The sequence below is a fragment of the Rhinolophus sinicus genome, linkage group LG11 (genome assembly GCF_036562045.2).
Source record: "Rhinolophus sinicus isolate RSC01 linkage group LG11, ASM3656204v1, whole genome shotgun sequence".
NCBI classification, from domain to species: domain Eukaryota; kingdom Metazoa; phylum Chordata; class Mammalia; order Chiroptera; family Rhinolophidae; genus Rhinolophus; species Rhinolophus sinicus.
This window is the reverse complement of record NC_133760.1, coordinates 9,794,301-9,814,855: the sequence shown is the minus strand read 5'-3', so window position 1 is coordinate 9,814,855 and position 20,555 is coordinate 9,794,301. Positions and strand designations below refer to the sequence as shown.

At 51.1% G+C, this 20,555-nt stretch overlaps 1 protein-coding gene across 1 annotated transcript; it reads right to left on the bottom strand.

Moving 5' to 3' along the window:
• Positions 1-1,245: 1,245 nt before the first annotated feature.
• Positions 1,246-14,918, bottom strand: CADM4 (cell adhesion molecule 4). Its single transcript, XM_074314216.1, has 9 exons — positions 14,762-14,918; positions 5,941-6,087; positions 5,423-5,575; positions 5,015-5,149; positions 4,450-4,614; positions 4,230-4,320; positions 3,909-4,081; positions 2,793-2,921; positions 1,246-2,285 (listed from the first exon to the last, which is right to left on the bottom strand). The coding sequence occupies exons 1-9, from the start codon at positions 14,823-14,825 to the stop codon at positions 2,176-2,178; spliced, it is 1,167 nt and encodes a 388-aa protein (XP_074170317.1). The 5' UTR covers positions 14,826-14,918; the 3' UTR covers positions 1,246-2,175.
• Positions 14,919-20,555: the final 5,637 nt, after the last annotated feature.

The window sequence follows — 20,555 nt, the reverse complement described above, 5'->3', positions numbered from 1 at the left end:
TCACTTTTCGGCGTAAAACTCTCCAATGGGATCCCCTTACCCTTAGAACAAATCCAAACTCTTTATTATGGTCCAGGGGCTAGACACATGGTCTGGTCCTGTTTATCTCTGAACTTACCCACCTCTCCCCTTTTTATTCATTCCTGATTAACTCCACTTCCCATTAAACGTCCCAGTCTCTTTATCATTTCAGGCCTTTGCCCTTGCTGTTCCCTTTGCCTGAAAATGCTTTTCCCTCTGATCTTTGAATAGCTGCTTTTGTGCTCACCACTCATATCTTGGCACAGATATCAATCTGAGGGGCTTTCCATGTTCTAAGATAGCACATGGAGATTTGCTTTAGAGAAGCGAATGGGATTGTGGACAAAACAGGATTGATTGGCAGTGAGTTGGTGGTTATTTAAGCTCGGATGAAGGGTGCATGGGACTTCATTGTCCTGTTCTGTCTCCTTCTGTGTGTTCGAAGTTTTCCAAAATAACACGTTAAAATAAAATTGTGCTCTACATCCCCTTCCTCTGCATTTTATCTTAATGGCAACCTGAAATTAAGTTCCTTTTTCCTTCCTTGCTGATTGATAGTCTGTTTCCTCATGAAAGCTTCATGAAAGTAAACATGGAGAGTAAACATGGAGTCACCCTTTTCCACTTTGGGACCTCAGTACTTAGAACAGAACCACATTTCAGATTAGTGCTAAGGGGTCTGAACACCTAACATTTGCCTGTTTTATTCAACAATGGCATCTCTAGACCTTTGAGCCGCACCTGGCACAAAGTAAGAGGTCAATATATTTTTAAATCTAAAATTAGAATCACTTATTTGAAATTTAGATGAATGAAAGAGGAGCCCCAGAATGCCCCAAAGCTAAGGAACTTTGACTTGATCTAGAGATGATGGGGAGGGAGGAAAGTTTTGAGACGGGCAGGCACAGGGCAAGATGTAATTGAAAGCTCCCAGGAGACTGTTGTCAGGGGTGGGGGTAAGCCAGGGGAAGGGTCCAGGCCATGGGGTGGGGATGGGATAGCTGCTGAAGAGGTAAGATTCTGTGACTGGCTGAAGGAGTGTCCAGGAAAAACAACCCAGGTTTCTTGGGAGGTTTAAAGAGCCATTGGTGAGGTAAGGACCCTCTCCTGGCCTATACTGTCCGCCAGCAACCATCGCACTCTTCCTCCCTTCCCTTAGTTCAGTTCCCCTCCCAACATGGTGCAGGTCTAGGGAGAGGGACAGACACACAGCCACACCAAACGCGTGTTCTCTCCTCAGTTTAATGGTGGTTAGTGGGATTGCCAAACCCCCTCCCCATTCCCCTCCCGTCCCATACAAAATGTGTGTGTGGTTTTTTTTTTAAACAAGAAAAGGGAGCAAAAGCCAGGAATGGGGGAGGGGGGCACAATCTGATATTTTCATACAGATTTTTTATTTTTTTAATATATTATATATAAAACCATAGAGACCAACGTACCCCCTAAAATCCTTTTCCTATCCCTGGGAGGGCCTGGAGGAGAGATGGGAAAGGCCCCCCCAGGGGAAAGTAGACAGGGAGACAAATATGGGTGGGACACATGTGGGAGAAGGAGGTGAAGGGAAGGGGAGCCCAGGAACCTGGGAAAGGAGGATTGAAGAAAAGGGTTGAGGCTATCTCCCTCACCACCCCCATCAAAGTTATGACACAAAGACACAGAATCCCTGTTTCCACACCCTCCCCCCCATCCCCACCGTGCAAACATGGCTTTGCAAAGAGGTGCCCAGAGCTCTGTGGAACTCCTACAATGGCTGGCATGGGGTCTGAGACCCCCAAAGAAATCTGTGCTCCCCTTCCCCTGCCCACCCCCCCCTTCCCAGAATCTGATCCCTTCCCTACAAGACCTGGTTCTGCAGCCTAGGGGCCCTGGCCTTCCCCCAGTTAGCTTTCCCCAACCCAATCCCTACTGCCCTCCCTGGACTTGGGGGATCTGGACCTTTGGCCCCTGCCCCCTGGGGGACCCAGGCCTCTGGGACCTTGCTTCTGGCCATTGCAGAGACCTAGGCATCCAACACCCCCATCCCTGCCCAAACGTCTGAGGTGTTAGTGGTGGGGGGAGATGCCCACCATCCCAGACTCTGGTAAATGTCTTTGCAGCTGGCAGTGGGGTGGACCCCAGCCCAAGCCCAGGCCCAGGCCCGGGGTGGAAGTGGGATCAGATGAAGAATTCTTCTTTTCTCTTGTGTCCATCACTGCCATTGAGGAAGGCTTCTCTCGCTTCTCCCTGCTCATCCAAGCCACTGGCCTCATGGGTCAGATAGGAACCTGAGGGGTGACAGACCCGGGGGGCAGAGGAGACACACATGTGGACCCAGGAGTTGGGACAGAAATGTTTGAGAAGAGGGAGACAGAAAGATATCAGACGAAGGAAGAAGGAGAAACGGAACACACAGGGAGAGGGAATCAAGTCCAGGGAATAGCAAAACAAGCAGAGAAAGAGGTAAAGCTGAATTAGGAAGACTCCAAAAGTTCCTGGAAAGATCAGCCCTTATCCTTCTCTTGGTGATATCCCCTTGCTCTGCTCCCAACGAATCCAGTAATTAGGAAGATAATTTTTTTTTTTCCAAACCCACGGGGCCTTAATTCAGCTTCAACGTCTCACCCTTTAGTCCTGGGCAAAAGACCTGCCCCTTTTGGAATCTTGGCCTCAGGTCCCCCCCACTTATGAATCCTGGGTCTAGGCTCCGCCCTCTTTCGTATCCGGGTTATAAGCCACGCCCCTTCCCCAATCAACCACACCCCTCGCTGAATTCAGGCCCTGCCCCCACTCACCCTTCTGCCGCACTGAGCACCAGACCATGCCCACCAGCACACATATAATCAGAAACACCAATAGCGCCAGGATGCCGCCCACAATGGCATAGGGCACCGACGTCTGAGCCTCTACCACCGCACCGGGGTCTGCCAGAAGAAAAGGATGGGGTGCAGGACCAGTTAGTTCATCAGAGAATGGTCCCAGCCTGGCCCCATCGCTGCCAATCTGTTAAACCATTCCACCCACCACATCTAATAGCGCCCCTTAACATGCCACCTTGTAAACCCTTCTCAGGACCTCGCTCTTTCTTGATGCTCTATTTCCTCAAGGAATGAGTGTTGGTTTATACAAGGCCGCTGAGTCTTTTGCTAATACCTGCCCTGCCTTCCCTCAGCCCACCTCCCAGAAAACAGAAACAGCACTGTTTCTTTCCCCACGGAACCTCGGGTCCAAGTTCCTTCTCATCTTATCTAAAACGCTCCAGGTATTTAAAATGCTGAGCTAGGGCCAAACCACTTCCAAAATTCCTACCCCACCATCATAAGCGCTAAACACATAAGGCTTATTTTGTGCTAGGGGCCATTACAACTGCTTTATATACCGAGGGTGTCAAAAAAATGTATACAAGTGGACAAATTGGTCAACGTTGCTCAAGCAGTAGTTCGCCATAATCAGAAGTGTCTGGACACCAATGGTAACCACTTTGAGCACCTCTTGTAATTGCAGGAAGTCAAACATGACTTGTATTCACCTTTTGTTATCTGTATATATTGAGTATTACAATTTTAATAGTTTCTTCCTTTCTTAAAATATGTATACATTTTTTTGGTACCCTCTCTTTTTAGCTCATATGTCTTCACATCAACCCTATGGGATAGGCGCTGTTCTTTACTTCCCGTTTACCGATAAGGATACTAAGGCACAGACAGACTAAATTACTTGCAATTTAATATTGCAGTATCCTGAACCCAAACGGTCAGTCTGACCCCAGAACTATAAGAACTCTGTGAGCTGTTGACCCCTTGGAATCACTTTGCACAGGCCCCGCCCCACGCAGGACAAGCAAGACGCCCTCAAGGGGCCTCGCCTCTTCTCTGAACCCCGCCCCCAAGCGCGCCTCAGCCAGCTCTCACCATAGACCACTAGCACGTAGAGTGCCCTGGCATGGCCGTGCTTGTTCGATGCCTCGCAAGTGTAGGTGCCATTATCTGCTGATACTAGGCCTGGCAGCGTAAGCGTCTCACCGACCGCCTCGGCCCGCTCCGGCAAAGACTCATTCCCGCGATTCCAGCGGATCTGATTTGGCCTGGACCGGGTTAGAGTATAGTGAGAGTTAAGGACTCAGGTGCCAGCACCCAATTCTAACTTCTCAGGAATCTACATATGCAGCATCTCCAAATAAGAGGGTCCGTATTAGCTCTTTCGTTTCAGGGTTCTCCGGCGCCAGAGCTCACCTGGGGTTTCCCGTTACCGCACATGTCAACACCAGTGTGTCTCCCTCCCTCACCACAGCTTGGGAGGCATGGATCCGGGCTGTGGGGGAGTCTGTGGGCGAAGTGAGATGGGAGAGTGGTTATCAGGGTCATCACACCAGGCGAGTAACCCTCCTGGGGGCAGGCGGCTGGCGTTGGGAACCCCACACATCCACCGGGTCCCTGACCACCGAGCACTTACACTGCACGTCCAGCACGTACTGAGTCTGCTTGCTGTGTCCCGAGGGCAGCGCCTGGTTCTGCGCCTCGCAGATGATGATACCACCATCGTCCTTGCGGTCCACACGAAACCGCACTGTGCTCGCCACACTCCAGACCTTGCCATTTTCTTGGCTGCTGCTCACACCTGCCCCGCCCCAAGGAGACACCATCAGGCCAGGATTCCGGCTCCCCCGCCCCTATGTATTTCTCCCCAGCCAATCCTAAAGCAGGTTTTGTCAAGCTCCGCCCCTAACCACAGGCCTCACTTCTTGTCCTCCAAATCTCTCCTCTCCGAACCAAGACCACAACCCTACGTGCCTCTTCCCAACGCCCCTCTCTTTCATACCCACATCTCTCATCTATCAATTAATTCAATAGCTGCATATTGAGTGGCTGGTGTCTGCCAGAATCGGGCGCTCTTCTCCAAGCCCCGCCCACACACAAAGCAGCTTTTCCTAAGCCCGATCTCCAGCAACTTGCCATCTCTCAAGTCCCGCCCCTCACTGGCACCTCTCCCACACCTCTCACCCCACTTCCGGGAATACCTTTCAGCTCCTTGCGGTCCCGGTACCAGCGCAGGACCGCAACTGGGCGAGACCGTGGAACCAGGCAGCTGAGCTCCACCTCGCCGCCCTCCACCGCCTGCTCCTGGACCTCCACAACGGGATTCTCTGGGGCCACTGACACAGGGAGAAAATGGGTAAGGAGGGAGGTTAAGGGAGGCGCCGAGGTGGGCTCAAAGTGACAAGACTGCGGGATCCCAGGGATCAAAGGAAACAAGAGTCCCAGGTGGCAAGGGTGAAAACACAGAGGCCAGAGGTCAGGAAGGCTGGCCATATTTAGTAAGGCCGGATGTTCAGGAGGTTAAAAACAGCCAGGGTCAGGTCTCAGGATAAGGGATAAGCAGAAGAGAAAGGAGGAGGGCATGGGTCCCAGGAGTGGGAAGTGGTTACCCAGTACAGTGAGCGTGGCAATCTGATGGTGGGTATCCTCCGTGTAGAGCTGGCAGAAGTAGCCCCCCTCGTCTTCCAGGCGGGCATCTGAGAGCCGGATCCGCACCCTGCGTGGGGAGAACTCCTCAAGCTGGAAACGCTCATCCTTCAGGGCTAGAGAGAGTGAATGGGAAGGCATCAACTTGGGGAATCCTGGCCTCAAGAGTCCCACCCTTCCCCCAGGAGCTTAGAGTTCAGCCCTCTGCCTCTTTTCTCCAGCCACATCTATGCGTCTAAGGTGCCCACCTAGTTATCCCCTTGGGGACTCAGAATGATTCAGGCCCTCCCACCCACAGGACTAGGATTCCAGACCCCCAGCTCCAGGCTTCTTGAGGACACAGGAGTCCAGGCCTCCAGTCCCGTCTTCCCTCAGACCCAGGGGTCCACAGAGTCTCAGCTCTGTCTTGTTTCAAGTCACAGGAATCAGGCCCCAGCCCTCCCCTCCTTCAAGACTCAGGATTTTGGGCCCCAGCACTCACCGCGGGTGCCATTGAAGAAGAGAGTCTGCCGGGCTGGGTTCTGAATGACAACTATGGAGCCATCATACTGGTGCAGACGGCAGGTTATCTCGGCAACCCCACCCTCGGCCACTGTCACATTTTCTGTCTGTACTTCCTGTCCTGTCCCTGGACCAGTAGACAGAGAGACAGGATGGGAGACTCTTTGAGGGCTGCAATTCAATCTTTCTCCTTCTGTTCCTCTCCAATCCAAACCTCCAACTCCTCTCCCTTCCCTGTCATTCAGTTCATCACACCCAACATTTCCTGCAGGTTGGAGTCCAGGAGATGGACTCTAATGGGGCAGCACAGGGCACACTAGGAACCCAGATTGAAGGGATACCACTGCCTACAGAGGTGGGTGATCAGAGAAGGTTCTGGAAGTACTGCCTACAGAGGTGGGTGATTAGAGAAGGTTCTGGAAGTAAGCGCCATTGAATTCACATCTTGAGTAAACAGGAGTTCACCAAGTGTGGGAAACTCTTATGTGTTCACCAAACCCCATCTTTCACACCTGGGCACAATTAGTGTACAGAGATGGCCTCAACAGTCTTCCCATCCATGTGCATGCCCTTTGTAAGGTGACTTTGCGATTCCCCCCATTAAGAAGCCACTCTGCCCCTTGACTCTGGACAGGACTTGTGACTTCTTTGACCAACAGAATTTGCTGGACGTGATATTATATGAATTCTTCAGCCTAGGCCTCAAGAGACCTTGCTTCCCTGAAGCTGTGGGGGGAAGATGCCCAAACTAGTTGAGGATGAGGGACCACATGGAAAGAGAAGCCCAGCCAACAGCCAGCACCAGTCGCCAGCCATGTGAGTGAGGCCATCCTTGACCATCCAGCCCCAGTGAGACCACCAGGACTGCAGTCACAGGAGTGACCCCAGTTGGGAAAAGAGAAGAACTGCCCAACTGATCCAGACCAAACTGCTGGCCCCCAGAGTCAAGAGCAAATAACATGTTTGTTTAAAGCCACTAAATTTTGGACGATCTGTTACACCACTAAAGTTAACTGGTACGACACACGATTAGGCTACTTTTCCCAGGATTCCTTGTACTTGGGGAGGGGGGCACATGACTGCTTTCTGGCCAATGGGGTGTTGGTGGAAAAGAGAAACACATCTTCCAGCCTGGCTCCCCTCACATCTTTCTTGCTGGCTGAATGGAGAGGACAGGATCACAAGTTGAACAGAATCCAGGGCCCTGACTGACTGCCCCTGTGTTCTGCCTGCCCAGGACTGTAACATGAGTGAGAAATACACTTTTTGGTTAAACCATTGAGCTTTCAGGGATGTTTGTTATAGCAGTTAAGCTACCCTGATTAATTCATCAGAGGAACAATTAGTAAGAGGGTGTTCCCAGCATAGGAAACAGCCTAGAATAAAGCTCAAAGCTGAGATTAATCATCAGCATCACCATCATCATTGTCACCGTCATCTGCAAAACAATAATCACCACAGTAACTGCTTATTAGGCACTTGCTGTACCAATCACGCTCAGTGCTAAGAGCATTACCTATATAATTTCCATTTAATCATTATAATATCCAAATGAGGTAGGTACTATTATCAATCCCCAATTTTTTCCCAATTCCTATTTTATAGATGAGAAAATTGGTCCAGAAAGAGAAAATGACTTGCCTAAGGTCACACACAGCCTGAGAGTGGCAGAGCCAGGATCTGTATCCAGACCTGATTCTGTATCCTGCATTCACATCCACTCCTGTCTGTGGGTACAAAGTGTGCAGCACTGGTGAGGGGTTGTGGAATGTGCTAGCAGAGGGCCTCAAATGCCAAGGTAGGAGATTAGCTTTTATCCTGAAGGCCAGTGGAGGTTTTGAAGCACATAAGAGCCATGTTCAGATCTGGTTATTTACCTTTAAATGTGGGATAACTATTGCTTCATGTCTCTTACAGTTTCTCATTCATTCATTTGAGTATTTCCTGAGCAGTAGGTATGTTTTCTGGGACTGGGTGCCTAGAGATGAGTCAGATGAGATCCCTGTCCTGGAAAACCTTCAAGATTTATGGGGAGGTAGACACAAATCACTGTAATATCCCATCAAAAGTGTTACGTTCCCTATAAGAACGATGGGTAACCTGGGGCTGAGGGGTGGAAAAGATTAATTCTGGGGGATGGAGGCAGAGACAGCTAGCTTCCTACCCTGACATCCGTGCTTCCCTTTCTCATTAGCAAAAGAACCCTGATTGAGTTTTATGGTTGCCCTATGTCTAGCAGAAAGAGATATTTCCCAAACTTTCTTGCAACTGAGTGAGGCCATGTGATAAAGTTTTGACCAATTAGACATAAGGAAAAGTGTCATATAGTAATTTAGGGAGAACTTCCTAAAAAGGGGGGACAAGTCCCTTGTCTACCAGGTCACCTTTGTGCTGCCTGGAACTAGGATGTGATGCCTAGAGTTCTGGCAGCCATGTTGGACCATGAGGACAAGGGCAGTATGGATGGTGGAACCAAGAACTGGAAGACGCCTGGGTTTCAGGCAATGATGGAGAGCTGCCATAAAAGCCCTAAATGCATACTTCTGGATTCTTTTGTGTTTGAGTATAACTCTTTGTGTTTTTAAGCCACTATTAGGGGTTTATCTGGCACCTCCTGGAATATCAAGCTTAATATGTCCAATCCTTGCCCCAAATATTTTCCTCTCCATGTTTTCTCAATCTCAGTAAATGTCACAACCATCTACCCAGTTGCTCAGGCCAAAAACCTAGAAATCAAGTTCTCACTCTTTCCCTCACTTCTGACATCTATTCCATAAGCAAGATCTATCCATTCTACCTCCAAAATATATCCCAAATCTATTCACCTTTGTCTATCTGTTCTATCATCACCCTCGTCCAATGACACCATCTCTTACCTGGACCTTCAAGAGCTACTCATGGGTCTCCTTGCTTCCAGGCCTGCCTTCCCCCCAGGCCATTCCCCACACAGCAGCCAGACAGATTTTCCAAAAAGGGAAATCAGATTAAGTCACCTCTCTGCTTAAAGCCCCCCGAAGGCTGCCCATTACATTTTGAATACAATCTAGACTCCTTCTCTGGACTTCGAAGGTGCCCTGGCCCCTCTGGCTGCAGTGCCAACCCCTCTCACTTCACTCCACCTCATTGGTTTTGATATCCCTCAAACACCTGATCTTGTTCCCACCTCAGGGCCTTTGCACTTGTTCTTCCCCCTTGGTCATCCCAGGACTGCATCCTGTTCTCACTCAGATCTCTGCTCATATCAACACCTTTTAGGAGTGACTTTCTCTCCCCATCCCTTCACCTCCAGAACATTTCCATTTCATCACCTTTGTTTTATTTCCCCAATGGAAATTTCATGGAAATCATTTTATTAATTTGCTCACTTCTTTATTATCTGTCCCCCATGAAGCAGGGAGATAAGCCACTGGGCTTACTGCTATACCCCTAGTGCCTAGAAGTGTGTCTGCTAATTCATAAATGTCTGGGAGATGGATGAATGAATAGCATGTGTGAGGCAGGATCTCATTTCAGCCTCACAACGACTTTGTGACATCACTGTTCTCAAACTCCTGGGTTGATCCCAGGTACACAACCTGCCATCTGTGTGACCTTGGGCAAGTGCCTAACCTTTCCCAGCCTCAGATGTCCCACCTATAAAATAGGGATGATGCCAGTGCCTGCCTCATAGAAATTCAAGACCCCAACCCCCTCCCAGCCCAGTGCCTGCAGCTCAGGGAGCCCTCTCTGCAATGCTGCTGGTATTACAACCTCCAGAAACACACCCCTGAACACTGAAAACTGGCCTGCTGCGCATTCTGGCACTTTTAAAAAACATCTTGAAGCCTATCCATGGATCCTGGACCTCAGGGCTAGCCCCCCATTTTACAGATGTGGAGAATGAGGCTCAGGTAAGTCAGTGGCAAAAATGCAACATCTCCAGAGAGCCACCAGGACCTCTGGATCTGCCCTCGCAAATTTATCCCCTGCCCTCTGCTTGTGGGTGCACATGGGGTGAGGGTGGGGGCTTTTGTCTTATTCCCTCCCCCTCCTGAGGAGTCAGTAACCAACAGTGTCTGTGCCTGGAATATTAATGTCCCAGGAGCTTTTGTTTCGGAGTTGGGGGGTGGTGAGGAGAGACTTTCTGGTCAGAGAGGGGTTGAGCTTTTGGGACTAGGGCACTGGCCCTTTAAACTGTGTTGACAGTCTGGAGTCATCACAGGATGGTGCCTGGAAAAAGGGACAGGGGAGGGTTTGGGAAAGTGTGCCTGAGCAGGTGATGCGTTGAGACCCAGAATCCGGCCCTCTCCTCCTAGATTCTGGGATCCAGCCCCGACTACCTCCTCTGCCGGGATCCAGGAGGCCAGGCTCCTAGAGCCCTCCTTCATCAAGACTCAGGAATCTGGTTCTCAGCATCCTCCTCCCTCAAACCCAGGAGTCTGGGCCTTCAGCTCCCTCCTTCTTCAGGACCCAGGAGCCAGGGGTCTAGAGCAACAGCTGGTGGATGTTTCCACGGAGACTAAGCGGGATGGGAGAGCACTTCCTGGGTCCTGAGTCAGCGAATACCCAAGGGAGTCTCAAGGTCACAGTTCCGGGAAGGTCACAACCACCCCCTCTGTATCCGCTCCCCAGGGAGCTCATGGCATCATGCTTCCTTCCCCCACTTCCTCCCCTAGGGAGGTGGTACATCCCTGCGTTCTAACTGAACCCCCCCTTAGCCCCCCATCAATGGCGGAGTCCGAACATCCTTGCACAAAGCATCAATTCTTCCCCAGCTCAGCCTTGTGAAGGCGCCTGTATTCAGGACCTAGGCATCAGGGTCCCAGCCCCTCCTCCCTCAGAAACCTGGAGTGGGACCCCCGGCTCCTTCTCTCAGGACTCAGGAGTCTGTATCCCCATCCCTCCCTCCCTCACGACCTAGGAGTATGGACCTCCAGCCCCCTTCTATCTCAGAATCCATGAGTCCAAGCCCCCAGCCCCTCTTCCCTCAGACCCAGGAGCCCAGGCCCCCAGCCCTTCCTCCCTCAGACCCAGGAGTCCAGCCCCCAGCCCCTCCTCTCCCAGGACCCAGGAGTCCAGGCCCCCAGCCCCTTCCTCCCTCAGACCCAGGAATCCAAGACCCCAGCCCCTTCCTCCCTCAGACCCAGGAATCCAAGACCCCAGCCCCTTCCTCCCTCTGACACTCATGTCCAGGACCCCTCACCTTCTCCTACCTCAGACTCAGGAGTCGAGGACCCCAGCCCCTTCCTCTCTTGGAAACTGTTGACTCCAGGTCCACAGTCCTCAACCCCCAGAGCAACAGTCCTGCCTTCCCCCAGCCCTCCATCCCCTACTATCTGGGGACCAAGCATCAGGTGGGGGCATAGGGGAGAGTCAGCAGCCTCACACACAAAGTCTCCCCTGTGGCCCCCACGTTCCTGGGATATTCAGAACTCCCTGGATTCCGGGCCTCAGGCCCAGCCAGGGGGTGGGGGTTCCCCCTGGGTATGGGGTCAGGGGAGGAATTCCTGCTCCAGGAAGGGTGCAAGCCTGCACTGAGTGCTTACTGTCCTATCCTCCACCCCCAGTGCCCTCTATTCACCTCCCTCCCAGAAGAGCCCAGGCTCTGCCGCTGCCCTCTTGCCCCGCTGGATGCCTGCGGAGGAGCCTTGGTGCCTGGTTCCAAGAGGCCCTAGGGACCTGGGGTCTGCACAGGCAGGAACCAGTGGGAGCTTGGGTCCTGGTGCCACAGGCCATTGGGCACTGGCAAGTCTGACTGTCTCCAAGTCCCCCCCCACCCCACCCAGACAGAGAAAGCTGCCTTTGTGTTCCCCAAGACGGGGACAGGCCAGGCTCGCACGACATTAACCCACCCAGGCCCCAGTCCGGCTGTATCTAAGGTCTTGCAATCATTGCAGAATCTGACCCCAGCTCTGGAGACTCAGGCATCTAGCTCATGGGTGGGTGGGGGTCAGTGACAGAAGCCTCCCAAGACCTGGACCCTGGGGTGACTCACACTGGAGAGAAGGCCCCCCTGTTCTCAGAGTGGCAGGTCAGAAATTTAGCAGGAAAAAGTGAGTCACTTGGGAGGAAAACATTATTTGGGATGAACAAGCTCCCCTGACACAAGGCACCCCCAACTCCAACAGCCTCTATCTTTTCTTTGTATCTGGATATCTGTTTCCTCAGCCCCTTTCTGTTCCATCCAATTCATGGCCTGTGCATCTCTGTGTCCGCCTGTATGCATCTCTGGGCAGGCAACCCATCTCTCTTTCTCTCTTCCTCTCGCCTGCCCACCCTGGACACAATTCTTTCTTTGGCATAAATCTCAACATCATCTTCTGCTATTCATGGCAGATGAGTGAGCCAGGAAAGAGAGACTATGTTTTTCAAAGGAAACAAATGGACGCCATCTCCCATCTCCACTCCTGCTAGCTGAGCAAGGTGAGAGGAAGGAGGCTGACCAAGAGAGAAATGTGGGGACTATGGACACCCCCTGAAATCTGGCAGCCAAGGCCATTCAGAAATATCCAATGAAAAGGAAAGCGGGCAGGGCCCTCTGAGATCATGTACTGCAGCTCCCTTACCCCATGCTTTGCAGCAGGGGAAAGCGCGGTTCCGAGAGGGACAGAGGCTGACACAAAATTACACCAGACAGGTCTGGTTCTTCAGCTCCCAGTCCAGAGCGCTTGCCAGGACATCAGCTCTCTCCCAACTTATAAAGCCCAATGCTTGGCTATTTAATTTAGAGAAAGTTTATAGAAGGGATTAGGATACCAGGAAGTAGTAACTTTAAATTAGGGACAAACATGTAAAGCTACCTCCCAGAAGTGCTGGAGAAAAGATTCTTGAACTGGGTAGGGGATCATCTTCGGGCTGTCTTCTGATTCTGACACTCCAGCGCCCGCAATTCTAAGCTGTCAAGATGCAGAATCTCCAAGAGGCCAAGATTTCAGAATTTTGAAGTTGTTAAGAAGCTAGAGTGCTAATGGCATCAAGGTTCTAGAATTTTAAAGGCATTAAGATTCTAAAGACTGGGATTCTAGGCTCCTAAAGCGGTCAAAATAGCCTCAGATTCTTTGTTTACTGGAATCATTAGTTCTAGGATTCTATGAGGTTGGGTTTTAGGGCCTAAAAAATGGAGAAAGGAAAATAAAATTGGATGGAAATGTATCCAAAGCGCTCATCTGGGAAATGGTGACATGTTTGTCGCAAAGAAAGGAGGTAAGGGTCTGAAGCGATGGCAGAAGACTATGGAAGAAAGCAAGGTAGAGGGTGAAAGGTCAGCTTTACCTCTCGCCTTGTCCCAAGGAGAGGGAGGCTCTGCCTCAAACCCTGGGATAGGGAAGGATAAACAGCACCCAACTTGTCAGAAGTCTTTTCGGGGGTTCGAGCTGGAGTTCCTTCCCTTTCAGATCACTGAATTCAACATCCTCTCTTTACAGAAGGTGAAACTGAGCCCCAGAGAGAGAAGGGCACTTGCCATCAGCTGCTGTGGCAAATGGCAAGAGCCAGGATTTACATCTAGGCCCCCATCCTGTGCCATCTGGTTTTGTACTCCTCTCCCAAATCTCCACAGAACATCCAGCCCTCCTGCCCGGCCACCTCCCAATCCTCTGTTCCTCCCAAGAGTGGCTTTACCCACTCAGGGAGGAGGTGACCTGTGGCAGGTTTGAGGCACACACAGTCTGAAAGTGTGTGTGGGTGACATTTCCTGACCTTGTCCCCAGTCTCAGGGTCACCCTATCTTGGAGGTCTCCAGCTTTTCAGTGTGTGATAAGGGTATGTGGATGGCTCCCTGGCTGTTGCTGTTCTGGACGGGGGCTTCTCTGTAAGTCATGGCCTGGGTGTGTGAATGGGTGGGGAGGGGCAGCGTTTGGGAGGCATTTGATGAATCCACGTGTGTGCCTACATGCTGAGGTTTGCCACACTACCCCCCGCCTACACATACACATTTCCCTCCAGGGCCCTTTAGGATGCCCTGCCTGACTCAGTTCCTCTCCAGGGGCACATAGGGATAGAGAGATGCAGGAATGTAGGATGGAGATGGGGATCCCAGGATGGAGGTTGTAATGGTAGAGAGGGGAGGCAGAGAGACAGGGGACAGGGAGACAGTGGGACAGAGAGAGGAGGATAGACGGAGGAATGAGATAGATAGGTGACAGAGGGGGGGCTAGAGAAACAGGGAAGACAGAAAGATAGGGGACAGGCAAACAAGGGATGGGACAGAGAAAAAGGGACAGAGAAACAAGGGTGACAGCGAGACAGGCAGAGAGGGAGGGCAGAAATACAGAGGGACAGAGAAGGGGGAATACAGAGGATGATGGGGGACAGAGTGACCCACTAAAAAGGGACAGAGTCCAAGGGACAGAGGTGGGGGACAAAGACAGGATATAGAGGTGGGGGACAGGAAGGCAAGGAGAAAGGGGGACAGAGAGAGAGAGACAGGACTTCGAGTCTGAGGGACAGAGGACAAGGGTAGGGGGACAAGGAGAAACACTGACGGACTCAGAGACCAGCAGACAGAGGGATGCAGAGAGCGGACAGAAGGACAGCGGAACCGGCCCGGAGAAGGCGGGCTGGGGGCGGGGGTCTCGGGCCCTTTGTCCCCGCCGGGATCCGGGCCTGTGCAGGGTGGGGGAGCTGCGGCAGGGCGGCTGGGGCCCGCGCCCCCTCCCCCGCTCGCGGTTCCCTGCTCCCGGCCCGCGCTGCGCTTTGTCCCGGGGAGGGGGCCCGGCCGGGCCCCGCGCGCATTGTTCGGCCTCTGCGGCCCCGCGGCGCCGGGGCTGTCACCGCGGCCCGCCCCCCGCCCCAGCCCAGCCGACCCCGGCACCCGACCCTACCTGGCCCAGCCGCGGCCGCCCACAGCAGCAGCAGCGGCCACTGGAAGCGCCGGGCCCGGCCCATGGTACCGCCACCGCCGCCGCCGCCGCCACCGCTCGCTCCAGGCCCGGCACCTGCACAGCCCGCGCCGCCCGCCCCGCCCCCTGCGCCCCGCCCCCTGCCCGCCCGGGGGCGGGGCTCCTGGGCCGGGGCGGGGCCGGGCTGGGGAGGGAGGGGGAGACGGCGAAGGACAGGCCACAAGACCCCGGGGAAGGGAGAGGCACCCGCCGGGAGGAGGCGGGGTGGGGGGGTGCGGCGCCCAGAGGTGGGGGAGATGCGGGCAGGCGGGGCGTCCAGGGGTGTGTGTGAGCGGGACAGGGCTGGGGAAAATATGAGGTGCCGGTGAGGGCAGAGGTTGTGGTTGTTGAGCCAAGAAATGAGAGTGTGATGTGAGAGGGTAAGAACATTGCGTGAGGGTGAGTGTGCATGTTCAAGGTGAGGGTGTGAGGGTGTTGTTGGAAGGCTGTGCGAAGGTGCAGATGTTGTGTGGGGGTGAGGGGCAGCTAATTCTGTGTGAAGGTTTGGATGTGTGTGCGGGTGTATGCGGGTGTGTGGAGTGGAAGTGTTGTGTGAGGAGAGTGTGTGAGGGTGTGAGCATTGAGGGAGAGTGTTTCATGGCAAAGGGGTGTGAGAAGTGTTCTGTGGAAAGGTGAGTGAGGTGAGTGAAAATGAAGCTGTCACAGGAGAGGGAAGGCAGCAGCCTCCTGTTTGGGCAGGTCCAGGACGTCCCAGGGCAGGGCTGGGCTGGACTGGAATCAGGTCCCACCCTCCCTCCTCTCTTGATTTGTAAACCCCGTGTCTCCGCAACATTACCCATGAGGGGCCCCCAGAAAGTGAACCAACTGGAAGAAAGCCTGAGTCCTGAGCCCCAGGAAGGGAGAGGCGACTGTGGACTCCTCCTGGGCCCTTAGCGTCCAGCTACCCCACCCCGCTTCCCTGCTTTTCCTGCCCCACTCTCTTTGTGTCATCTCTCTGTATGCCCTTCCCACTTCTCACCCATTATTTGCGCTGACTCACCCCTCCAGACTTGGGTCCCTTCCCCTTCCTGGGAGTGGGTTTCCCTGAGCCCATTTCTGTGGGACCTTGTAGATGTGCTGCAAGATTATCACCCTTTGGACCCAGGAAGAGTAGGAACCATGGAAGGTAGGAAACCTCAGCCTCTCCCATGCCTGTTTGACAGTCAGGTAAATTGAAGTATGCCAACTTTGAAAATCCTTGCTCTTTTTCTCTGTCACTACCAGAATATTTTACATCCACTAAGGGACTTCAGTTCCAGAAACCCTTTCTACCCTCAGTGCCCAGCTCCCAGCATCCTCTCTGTCCTCAGGACCCAAGCTCCTATCAACCCCTGTATCCCCAGAACCACAGCTCTGAGAGACTCCTTTTCCATTCTCAGCTTACCTTTCTGTAAATTGGGGAAAGAGGTGGTCAGGCTGGATCACCTCTAATCCTTCCAGGGCTCACATTCTCTGTGTTAGGATAGGTGGAATAGAAGTGTCCAACCTGGATTTGGGATATTGGGTTGGAGGTAGCTAAAAGTTGTCTTTGCCCCATGGGTCCATTTGCCCATGGCTCTAATTGTCTCTTGTTCCAGGTGCAAGGCACCCTGGGAGATATTTTGTTTCCCATCTGTCTTGTTTGGGTCCCACCATTTATTTCATCTGAGGACATCGTGAAAGTGGTGGTCCTGCCCCCATCCTACTCCAGGGTACTTTACCTGTTAGGGTCTTCATGCAAGTGACAGCAAATCCAATCCAACTGGCTTAAGAGAAAGAGGATAGTTTCACTTATAAAACAGTCTTGGGGTTGGGGGTGGTAGCAGAGAGTAAAGGGAGTATGGTGATGGAAGGAGAACTGACTCTGGGTGGTGAGCACACAATGTGATATATAGATGATGTATGATAGAAATGTATACCTGAAACCTATGTAATTTTACTAACCATTGTCGCCCCAATAAGTTTAATTAAAAAAGAAGAAAGTATCACATATGGCTGGCTTCAGCATGGTCTGTTCAGCTATCTGTCCTCAGGATAAATGGCTCTCCTCACCTTACATGATGGCTGACAAATAGCCTTGGGGCCACACTCTTCCTCACATTTGGGAGGAACACAAAGAGAAATAGACAAGACAAATAGACTGAGAGAGCCAGACTGAGGGAGACTGAGGGGGAAGAGACAAAGGGAGAGAAGAGACTTTAAGAAGCTCTTCAGGAGAGAAGGAAAATATTTAGCCACAGAAGCCCCTAGAAAAACCTTCAATTGTGTCTCATTGGTCCAGATGATGCCATCTGCCCATCACTGAACCAATATCAATGGCCAGGGGATGAGATTACACTGATTAAAGTAGACATAAGCCAAAGGCTCACCCCACCCCCAGGCCAGAGGTGAAATCAGCTTTCCCAAACAGAAATGATATTAGGGAGACAGCTGCTGTGCCTGCAACTTGAGGGGAGGGGAAGGGAATGGTCTGCATACCATGAGTTGACCATTCTAGAGTTTTTGAAGTCATGGGATGGTGCAGGGTTTGTTAGTTTCTCACTCAGTGTCATTCTGTGAGCTAATAGGAATACATATTTGGTCTTTGCCCCCAGTTCCTGGCACAGAGCTCCTGAAACCCCTGTAATTTCTTGGGTGATAGCAGTGTCTTTTGTTTTAATGAGGTGACTCTGGGTGGGCTCTTGGATGGCTCCTGGATAACGGCTGGTCATCTGGTAGACCAAGCCATGGTTAGAAGCTTGGAATTTTCAGCTCTGTCCTCCATTCTCTTGAGAAGGAAGAAAGGGAGTTAATGACCTATCATGCCTATGTGATGAAGCTTCCATAAAAACCCCAAAAGTATGGTGTTTGGAGAGCTTCCTGATTGGTGAACACATACAGGTACTGGGGAGAGTGATGTGCCAGAGGAGGCATGGAAGCTCTGTGTTCCTTCCCATATACCCTGCCTTACACATCTCTTCCATCTGGATGTTCATCCGTATCCTTTATCATATTCTTTTATAATAAACTGGTAAACATAATTGTTTCCTGAGATCTGTGGGTCACTCTAGCAAATTAATCAAACCTGAAGAGGGGGTCATGGGAACCTCTAATTTATAGCCAATTGGTCAGAAGTACAGGCAACAACCTGAATTTGCCATTGGCATCTGTAGCGGGGAGTGGTCTTGTGGGACTGAGCCCTTAACCTGTGGGATCTGATGCTATCTCCAGGTAGATAGTATCAGAATTGAGTTAAATTGTAGGACATCCAGACGGGGTCACAGAGAATTGCTTGGTGTGGAGAAACTCCCCTACACACACACACACACACACACACACACACACACACAAATTGGTGACCAGAAATGTGAGTATGGTAGTACTGTGAAAATAAAGGTGACACTCAGGAGAAAGACACAGTAGGGAAGAACTGTTTTTTTGTTTTTTGTTTTTTCCTATACAGGAGGAAGACTGGGTGTTTTTCCCTAATACACATTCCCTCTGCCTTTGTTCCTTAAGAAAATCCTCATTTTGGTCAGGCATCTACCATTCTTTAAAGGCCAGATGATGTGCGGAAGCCCTAGAAATGGGGTCTGAATATACTTTGCCAAATATTGTGGTTCCATGCCCCCTTTCCAGTGATTGTCATAGGCATGGGTGTATGAAACAAGTCAGGCGAATAAAACATGAGAGTAAGTCAGCCTGGAAGTTTTGGGATAATTTTTCTTTGATTTGAAAAAGAGACCCAAGTAGAGATGGATGGCCCTTTGTTATTGCCTCTGAATGTGGGTGTGACGTCTGGAACTGCAGCGGCCATGTTGAGGCCAGGAGGTGGACAAGCCTGAATGGATCCTTTGGAACATAGTGGAAACATTGAACTAGTCAACCCAGGGCCTGCCCCAACTCATGATCTCTTGTTCTGTGAGGTAATCAATTTCTTCTTTGTTTCAACTATTTTGAGTTGGGTGTCCTGTTACATAAAACCCTGGCCACCATATTGCCTGTGAGTCACACAGAATACATCGAGGCAGCCCTGCATGCAGATGAAAACATTCTATGTGACAGTTTTCTTTTCCAGTTGCTCCCCCATCCTGTGGTAGGATGTCTCTCACAGAGGTTGTTTTCCCAGCTCTGGCAGAGTGGGTGCATACCATGAGCACTGCAGTTCTCATGGATGCCTCTTTACAACCTGAACAACTGTACACGGTGGCTTTGAGGTGAACTTCTCTGGCTATAGCAGTGGGGGTCATAGGCAGGGCCCTGCCCCAAACGGGACCCCATCAGAGTCTGTCCGCTAAAATTTTAGAACCAGGACTCAGTAGTTCTTGGTATTTGACGTTTTAAAGGCACCTTTTGGCTACTATGTGTGAATCAGGAGAAAGAAATCTGTGGAGAGACGGAAAAATAAAGTGGAAGTTCGCAAGGGAAGCCATACATTCAGAGACAGAGAGACTTTGCAAAAGGAAGACAACCTTGATTTAAATTCTGTTTCCTGTCCCTGGTGAGGCATGGAGACCTAGCTCTTGCTTGGATTCTAAACTTTCAATAACGTTGTCATTTTTGCTTAAGTCAGCTTAAATAGATTTTACTTCTTGCAGCCGAGATTCCTGAACAAAAACTTGGGAGCCATTAATGATGAGGTCCTGATTACAAGCTCTGGTGTAGAACATTAGAGAAATTTAGCGCTAGCCTCAATATCTGCTGTAGGGCATCATGGGACATGTATTTCTATCTTCTGATTCTATGTAGGGCATCCTGGGAAATGTGGTCCTAGCCACCAATCTCTGCTGTAGGGCACCATGGACTCCAATTTCTGTTGTAGGGAATCATGGCAAAGGTGAAACTATCCTCAGTTTTAATTATGGAGCATCTCAGAAAATGTTATCTTGGCCTCATCAATGTTGTAGTGCAATGGGAGATGGAGTCCTCGCCCAGTGTTTGTTGTAAGCTATACCATAGAAGATGCAGTCTTTCCTTCCTTTCTTCATCACTTGCCATGTCCAGGCACTATTCTAGGTACTGGGGAGACAGTTATGAGCAAATAAAAGGCCTTGCCCTTTATGGTGATTTAGCAAAAACACAACAACATCAAAAAACCCCCCCCAAAAATTAACAAATTGACTGTTCCAGTTAACCATTGCAACACAACAAAATAACCCAAAACCAAGTGGTGTAAAACCACAACCTTTTTATTTTATGGGGTCTGTGGGTCAAGAATTTCAGCAAGGCTCAGCAGGATCAATATATATCTGGACTGGGGCCAAAACGGGCTGTCTCGAACAGCTGGAGATGGACAGGATGGTTCATCGGGGACCATATATATGAAAACTTGGTTCTGACTGTTGACTGGTGTTGTGGGTTGAATTGTGTCACCTCAAAATGTATGTTGAAGGTCGGCCCAGTGGCTCAGGCAGTTGGAGCTCCGTGCTCCTAATGCCGAAGGCTGCTGGTTCGATTCCCACATGGGCCAGTGGGCTCTCAACCACAAGGTTTCCAGTTCAACTCCCGCAAGGGATGGTGGGCTGCGCCCCCTGCAACTAACAACGGCAACTGGACCTGGAGCTGAGCTGTGCCCTCCACAACTAAGATTGAAAGGACAACAACTTGACTTGGAAAAAATCCTGGAAGTACACACTGTTCCCCGATAAAGTCCTGTTCCCTTTCCCCAATAAAAATCTTTTTTAAAAAAAGTGGAAATCACAAGTTTATCTTATTTAAAAAAATGTATGTTGAAGTCCTAACCCTCAGGATCTATGAAAATAACCTTATTTGGAAATAG

Coding starts and splice junctions, on each gene's coding strand:
- CADM4 (XM_074314216.1), bottom strand. CDS start 14,825: ATGGGCCGGGCCCGGCGCTTCCAGTGGCCGCTGCTGCTGCTGTGGGCG. Junction 5,150..5,422: donor TGCCACGCTCACTGTACTGG/GTAACCACTTCC, acceptor TCCCTGTGTCAG/TGGCCCCAGAGAATCCCGTT. Junction 2,922..3,908: donor CTACGTGCTAGTGGTCTATG/GTGAGAGCTGGC, acceptor TTCTTCTGGCAG/ACCCCGGTGCGGTGGTAGAG.